This window comes from Pangasianodon hypophthalmus, chromosome 23 (assembly GCF_027358585.1).
Source record: "Pangasianodon hypophthalmus isolate fPanHyp1 chromosome 23, fPanHyp1.pri, whole genome shotgun sequence".
In the NCBI taxonomy this organism is placed as follows: domain Eukaryota; kingdom Metazoa; phylum Chordata; class Actinopteri; order Siluriformes; family Pangasiidae; genus Pangasianodon; species Pangasianodon hypophthalmus.
The window spans coordinates 287078-295606 of NC_069732.1; the positions used below are offsets into that span (position 1 = coordinate 287078).

General features: G+C 39.9%; 1 protein-coding gene across 1 annotated transcript; it reads left to right on the top strand.

Moving 5' to 3' along the window:
• Positions 1-5383: 5383 nt before the first annotated feature.
• On the top strand, positions 5384-6331 carry LOC128317273 (olfactory receptor 6N2-like). The gene has a single exon (XM_053228664.1). It carries the CDS (start codon positions 5384-5386, stop codon positions 6329-6331), a length of 948 nt encoding a protein of 315 aa, XP_053084639.1.
• Positions 6332-8529: the final 2198 nt, after the last annotated feature.

The following is an 8529-nucleotide window of genomic DNA, read 5'->3' on the forward strand; positions in this document are numbered from 1 at the left end:
CAGTCTTTCCTGAAAAATCCTTACGTGTGTAACCACAACTAAATCCCTGAGAATGAGGGTAGACTACCTCAAACCCTAGCTTACCCTTAGGGGATTATTATTGCCAAAGCAATAAGGGTAGCCTCTAACTATGTATAATCCAAGAAATGCTGAGGCGGGCGCTGCTCCCTTACAGGATATCTGCGTCCTTCTTGGGTTCCATTTTCTGTCAAAACAGCCAGTGATACTGGTTCCTTAGCAGATGAGCAACTAAATATTTTGGTAGGCTCAGTGAGGGGTATCACAGGGGCTGGAGCACTGTCACTTATTTGGTCAGTGACGTCCATGACTTCAGGAAGATCCATGCATGTGTTGGCTCCACCAAGCAACTGGTCAGTGTGTCTCCTCCAGGAAAGATTTCCAGCAGTTTTGACTCTATACGACACAGTGCCTGTCTGTGCTTCCACCGTAGCTGGTATCCATTTTGGACCATGGCCATAGTTTCGGGCCTGTCGAGAAGATTCTGTCTTTGGCTCGCAGTTTTTGTTGCTGTACCTGAGTCTTCTGTTGCTGTAGGACAGTTTCTCTGAGGGTTGCTGGTTTAAGCAACTCGAAGCTTGTCCTCAGTTTTCTGTTAAACAACAGATGAGCGGGGAACACTTTGGTAGTTGTGTGTTGAGTACTGCGATAGCACTGCAAGAAGCTATGAAGGCATTGATGAAAAGTGCCCTGTCCGAGTGAAGCTTTCAAAGCACATTTCATGATCTGAACAAACCTTTCTGCTAACCCATTCATTGCAGGGTGATATGGTGAAGACATGATGTGTTGTACCCCCTTTGCCTGAAGGAACATGGCCATCTCATGAGAGGTAAATTGGGGGCCGTTGTCCGAGACAAACTGTACTGGTTGTCCAAATCTGCTGAAGATTTTTCCCAGCTTCTCAATTGTCTTTTCAGCTGAAGTAGACTTCATGATAGCAACCTCAGGCCACTTACTGTGTGCGTCAGTGACAACCAGCAACATCTTGTCCTCGACTGGGCCTGCAAAATCCACGTGAACACAATGCCATGGTTTCTCAGGATATTACCATGGGTGCAGCGGGGACAGTTGTGGAACATTGCGTATGCTCTGGCATGATGTACATGTTCTTGCCTTTTCCACGATTTGGCCATCCACTCCTGGTCATGAGAAATAACTCCTGGAGATGTCTTTCATGCGGACCATTCCACAGTGTCCCGCATGTAGCTGTTTCAGCACAGATTTGCACGGAGCTCTTTCGACTTGACTGAAGTAGAAAATGTTGGCCACACGTTCCTCTTTTACCTTGTCAGAGAGGGGTAGTCATGAAAGTGTGTCTGCTTTCCCATGCAGTTCTGACTTTCAGTATTTAATGTCATACATGTGAGCAGACAGCAGCAAAGCCCATCTTTGCATTCTACATGCAGCCAGTGACGGAATGCCATGGTGTGGGCCAAAGATTGCAGTGAGTGGGCGATGATCTGTCAGCAATGTGAATTTCCTTCCAAAAATGTACTGATAAAACTTACGCACTCCAAACACAATGCTCAACGCTTCTCGCTCTATCTGAGCATAGTGTGTTTCGGCTTTACTCAGACTTCTAGAAGCAAATGCGATCGGCTTCTCTTGACCATTTGGCATGACGTGGGACAAGACAGCTCCCACACCATATGGGAAGCATCGCAGGCCAACTGAATGGGGAGAGCGGGGTCAAAATGTGTGAGGGCACTTGGATTTAACAGTGTCTCTTTTGCTCTTTCAAATGTCTCTTGACATTCGGAGGTCCACCTCCAATTATTTCCATGACACAACAACTTATGCAGGGGTTTCAGCAGGGTAGTGATGTTTGGAATGAACTGCCCGTAGTAATTAAGCAAGCCAAGAAACGATCGCAGCTGCCTGACATTCTTGGGCACTTGCGCATCCACAACAGCTTTAACCTTTGATGGAGACGTATGCAGACCAGAGGCATCAATTACATGGCCTAAGTATTCGACTGATGACTGGAAAATCTCACACTTGTCCCTTCGCACTCTAAGCCCAACTCTTTCAATCTCTCCAGGGTGGCATCCAGGTGTTGTAAGTGAGATTCTTCATCAACACCAGTCACGAGAATGTCTTCTAAATAATACACCACTCCTGGAAGCCCAGATTTGATCCATTGCTCTCTGGAAAAGGGATGGAACCGACATGATTCCAAATGGCTGAAGATATGCTTGGTTTAAGTAAATTTTACTGAATTTTTTCCCTCCTGTCAGTCTACTGAAAAGATCATTAATGTGAGGCAGGGGGTACTGATCGACAGACAACACTGGGTTCACAGTTACTTTGAAGTCCCCACAGATTCTGATGCCTCCTTCTTTAAGACTGGAACAATGGGAGTAGGCCACTTACTCACACTTACTGGTTCCAGCGCACCATCCTTCACAAGATCCGCCAAGCTCTCCTCTACCTTGGGTTTGAGTGCATATGGTAAGGGTCGGGCCTTTAAAAATTTTGGCTGGCTTTCTGGCCCCACAGTTAGTTTCACCTGAATTCCTTTCATGCTGCCTAAACCCGGCTTGAAAACTTCATTGTGTTTCTGCAGTATACTTTCTAGGTTCAGTGTTTTTGGTGTCATCATGTGTGTGGCCTGCCAGTTTACCTTGAGCTGCTCTAGCCAGGAACATCCCATCAGGGAGGGGTAATTGCCTTGAACTGCATACAATGGCAGCTTTTTAATTTGTCCATTCAGCTCAACTGTTACCTGGGTGAATCCTTTCATTGTCACTGCTTCCCCAGTGTAAGTTTTGAGAGTCACGTCGGGCGATTTGAGTGGCAGGTGGCTCAGTATTTCGCTGTATACCACATCCGACACCAGTGACACGGCAGTACCAGTGTCGATCTCCATTTTCACTGGTTGTCCCTCCAGCAGCACAGTGACCTTGTATGACTTCGTTCCACCTGCAACAGTAAGCACATGTAAAGGAAGTTCCTCGTCAGATGTGTCTGTGGTCTCCATTTTTTTCTGGCCCACAGCGAATACATGTTTGTTTTGCTTCCTTCTGAATCCTGTTTTCTGCTGTGTTTTTCCTTTTCTTGTTTTATTTCTACACGCACGCTCTATGTGTCCCTTTGTTTACAGCAGCGGCACTCCATGTCTTTAAACCAGCATGTGGTAGGTGAGTGTCCCGTGCCACAATGAAAACATGAGTCTTTGTTGTCTGCTTATGTTGTCTCCAGTTTACAAACTTTACCGTTCAAACTCAGCTGTTGAGCTTCCTTAGCAGCCAGCTCCATTGACACACTCAATCGCTCTCTGCAGTGATAGATTGCTCTCAGTTAAGAGCCTTTTCTGGATGCCCTGGTTGCAGAGTCCACACACTAATCTGTCCCATAGTGTCATTTAGAGCGTCATCGAATTCACAATGTTCAGCTAATTTTTTTCAAAACTGCTACAAACATTGTTACAGTTTCCCCTTCAAGCTGATTGCGCCGGTGAAAACGAAATCTCTCTGCAATTAGTAAGGGTTTTGGAGAGAAGTGTGCCTTTAAGGTGTCCACTATTTGCTTATACGTCTTCTATCCCGGTTTTTCTGGCTGCAGGAGGTTACGCAGTAGAGTGAATGTCTTTGGACCCATCACACTCAGAAAAATGGGTACAACTTTCTCTTCCACTGCTCACTGCACTCATCAAAAGAGCCCATGTTGCCGAAGACTGCTACCATTTTGTGTCGTTACTCTTGTTTTTCATTAAATTCAGTCACTTATCCGAGTCACTGTCATTCTCACCCTTCCCTGTCAAGACGTGGGTTAGCCGTTAGCTCCGTCTTGTTTTTCCTCTTTTCTTTTAGCGATTTCACCAAGAAACCATTTCACTTCCGCCTTTTACAACCATTTGTTGTATATTTACAACATATTGTTGTCTTTTCCTTTCATGGAAAGCGCCTTGAGAAAATAACTTTTAAAGGCGCTATATAAAATAAATGTATTCTTCTTCTTCTTATTATTATTATTACTACACGTAACATGCACAATATTTCTGGACCTGAAGTAACTGCTGCACCATCATCTTGGCTCCTACATGAATAACTGTCTTTGAAAATTATGCTTGCCTAAGATCCTAAGACTACCTGCTATGTCCGGGGTTCTGGCTCCCGGTATACACCTAACTAAAGAATGTTGATGCACCTAAAGACCTAGCTAATTTCACATGCCATAAGATCTCTATATCTCCACAATCTCCTATAATCAGAGCTCCTTTCAGGTTTCTCAGTGGGTGCTTCACTGAGGAGAGCAAATCTGTTTGACATGTGAAGCGGAGAGGAGTGCATGAGCCTTAGCGTTAGCTTTGGTTTGAGATTATGCCACCAAGTCATCACCCATTCGCCCCGCTGTGAGGGCTCTAATGGCAGAGTTGGGGGATTGCTAACTCCACCTAAAGTATCCAGACTTTCCCCTACAGAAACTGCGCTGCTCTCACTCTCACTAACCCTCTCTAGAGTCTGATGCGCACCTCTAATGCTGCAATCTTCTCCGTCAGAGAGCTAACAAATATACACTTATCACAAATAAAGCTATTACTAATGATGGAGAAAGAATGACTAAACATCCTGCACTCAACTCATTGAACAAGCTGAATGTTTGTCATGATAAACATACCTTAGTCAAAGCATTGTTGAGCTTTGTTGAGATCCGAGTTTGACTCTGTTTGCCATCTTTAGGCAAAAAAACAAACATTTTCTTCAAGAAAATGAACATGTGGCAGAAGGGGAAAGTGAAAATACAACAAAAGAAAATTATTGATTAAAAAAAAGTATAGTTTATACTCTGACACAGGCAAGAAACTCCTGGCAAATGATTTGAAAACAGCAACAGGAACTATGGTTTCTGCTACCATCTGGCTCTCCCTCTTAGTTATCCTGTCATAGCTGGTCTTGCCAGAGTCCCTGATTAGACTCTGCAAACAATGTACATTTCTTAAATAATTACAGGACAAGAGCATGCATAATAATCTGTGTTCTCTCCCATAATATGCTGTCATGAAAAAATGAAACTCAGTCATTGCTACTAGATGCTGTTGGTATTTGTGCTTATGTTGTATTCATATTACTAGTTAGCTTTGCTACTGTATTAATTAAGAATCTAGGATTATTTTTGTGGTCTGGAATTCGGGTGGACAGATATGCAGTGCTAATGGTAATCTAAGTTTTTATTATTATTATTATTAGTAGTAGTAGTAGTAGTAGTAGTCAGAAAAGAGGGTGGGACGTTTATGTGAGTTACTGACAGAAAGTCACTAAGGAATATGTGGCCAGATGAGATAGTATAAATGTGCACTGTATTTTGTCTCAACATAGTTGTAAAATTTCTTCATTTAAATTATGATGGATTTTTTTTGTAATTAATGGATTTTACTAATGTTACGTATTTAACGCTTGATGGACATGTGGATTTACAGAATTACAGATATGTTTATTTTTTAATTACTCTCACAGTGTACATATCAATCATTGTATTTAATACTGTTGTAATTTTTGTCATATTCATGAACAAACATCTCCATGAGCCCATGTACATATTTATTGCTGCTTTGCTTTGTAATGCTCTCTTTGGAGCGACTTCTCTTTATCCTAAACTGCTCATTGATTTACTGTCTGAAAAACAAATCACTTCTTACCACAGCTGTTTATTTCAGGCTTTTTTTGTTTACGCATATGGTGCATCAGAGTTCGTGCTGTTATCAGCTATGGCCTATGACAGATATGTGTCCATCTGTAAACCATTACATTACTCAAATATTGTAAAAATGTCCACTGTCAGAAAGCTCTTATGTTTTTCATGGTTTTGGCCTTGTTGTGAAATTGGTATAGCAGCTGTACTAATATCCCAACTTCCATTGTGTAAATTTAAATTGAATAGAATATACTGTGATGGTTACTCAATTATCAAATTAAGTTGTAGAGAAATAGTTCTTAATAACTCTTATGGACTTTTTATTTTCATCATTGCTGTATTTCCACCATTGATCTTCATAATCTTCTCATATATCAGGATACTTGCTGTGTGTTTAAAGAATTCTAAAGATTTCAGAAGAAAAGCCCTCCAGACATGTTTACCACATATGCTCATTGTCATCATTTTTTCTGTTAACATTTGTTTTGAAATGGTAAATAACAGACTAGAATCACATCAAATTCCCCACATTATTGCCATGATCATGTCAGTTGAATTTTTACTTATTCCTCCTTTATTCAATCCCATAATATATGGATTAAAACTGCAGGAGATTTTGAAAAGCATCAAGAGACTGATTTCATGGAAAAACAGGACTGGGGTTTCTTTTAAGGTGTAGATTGCCTTGCTTTGAAATACTACGACTATTATTATTATTATTATTATTATTATTATTATTATTATTAGTGGCAGTTTTCTAGAAAAAAAAAAAGGAAATGAATGTTATTTTGTATATGGTCATGTAAAATTCTATTCTTAATTGTGAACCTCATCAGCATCACATATCACAAAGACAAATGTTATAAAATACATGGTGATTTTAATTGACTGAAATAACACTGATTTTATAATAATTAACTTTTATCTTTTAATAATAATAATTAACTTCTATCATTTTGTGAAGTTTTTATAATGAGAACAGATTTCACATTTGTCATTTTACTTCGTGCACAGATTTTGTGTTGACATGACTAGTACAATTAAAAACTATTATTATGCCACAGTAAGGAGATTACATACAATCTGACAACTGCATTTTAAAGTTAATCCAAAATGACATTAATTAGTTAGTGTTAAATGTTAAAACTGAAAACTGTTATCAAATTACATTTTATTTGTTGTTGAAATTATAATCTATAGTATGTAGAAATAAAACTGGAGATACGTTTTAAGTGTGTTTTTTTTTTTTTAATTTGAATATCAATATGGATTCCATTGTGCAGTTTTCCACACATGTACATTACTGTGCAAAAAACTTAGGAACATGTAAACATATGCTGTAAAGCAAAGATGTTATATGTTTTGTCTGAAAATTGGTTCTTTATGTAACATGCTACTCTCTTTATTGAAATAAAAATATTTTAGTTTTTGGTTGGAAAAGTAATGTTTGAAAATCTTTTTTTTTCAATTACTGAAGCAATAATGCAGAAGTCATTAAAAAAACATATAAGACAAAATTTGTATTAAAAAATTTAGGATGCTTAAGAGTACTGCATGTGCAAAAATGTTGTGGTGTTTCCTAAGACAAGTGTTGTGTCTGTAGCAATAGAATTCCTGTTTACTGCATGTTTCACTGTACTTATATACAGACATGTTACTTTAATTTAGAGGCCATTAATTAATAAGTAAATCTTAGACTTATTCAGTGAATCAGGTTTGTATTTAATTTTGCTGATGTAAACAGGTGTCAGTTCGTTATGAGGTTTTGAGGTTTTGAATTTGCATGAATTAATGTGGTAGGGCCTGGTCTAGAGACAGAACATAACACAAAACAAAGAAAATCTGTCCAGGTAAAACATCAAGCCTTTGCTGAGATATTATATTAACATTTATTTACAGATATTGCCTCACTTCCTGTTTTCAGTAGACCTCCCAAGTTGCAAATGAAGTCTCGTGCAGAACTTTAGATTTCATTCCTAAATTTATGTGAGAAATTTAACATCACTATGAAAAAGCATTTGCCAAGATATGCCTCTATTGTATTGTATTGTATCTCTTTTCCTTTCTTGCTACATGCTGCCCTCCCTTTCCCCCTCTTTCTTCACTCTACTTCTCACTACCTTTTTTAAATGTAACATGCTAACCAGAAATCTAACAATACTGAATTCTAAGAAGTCAGGCAATCACCCACTAACTCCATACCACAGGAGGAATGACTGAGGTTGTGGGGCAAGTTGGAGCTTATGAAGGGGATCATCGAGGACAGCTGGTAACTTGAGGGGAGGATTGTACAGTGTTGCTGCATTTCCATGAAGGTATGGAAAGGCACCCATTAGGGAGGAGCAGAAGAAATAAAGGGTTGCAAGGATCACACACTCTGGGAACCATCGAGAGTGCACTGTGTGCTGGACACTATACCATAATCTCACTTGACTCAACAGTGCTGTCTGCAGCAACTACTGCAGCAGAACTGCACATCTACTAGCTGGAGAACACTCTCAAAAACTCTCAAGGTACAGCATTAATGCAGGCCCTTTTCTAGCAACCCTAATCCCTAGCATTCCCTAGCGATTTGTTCCCGGAGCTGTTGGCTACAATTCCAAAACATGAGAAACTGGGTGGCAGGGGAGTTGAAACACAAGGCCACCTTCTATACCCTCCCTGAGAATTCCTCTAGACAATTTCCGTCTGAAGCAGTCACAAGATGAGGCCTTGAGGCACACCTTTAATTGAGAGTAATCAATTGTCAATTATGCTCTGCTTTAGGCCCATGCTTTTCCCTTTACACAACACCGCTGGGTACAATTATGCTTAACCATGGTATTAGCTTCCACTCCTATGCTGATGACACACAGTTGTATTTGCTGTGGTGGCTTT

Excerpts from the sequence above, each read along its gene's own strand:
- LOC128317273 (XM_053228664.1), top strand. The coding sequence starts at position 5,384 with ATGGATTTTACTAATGTTACGTATTTAACGCTTGATGGACATGTGGAT.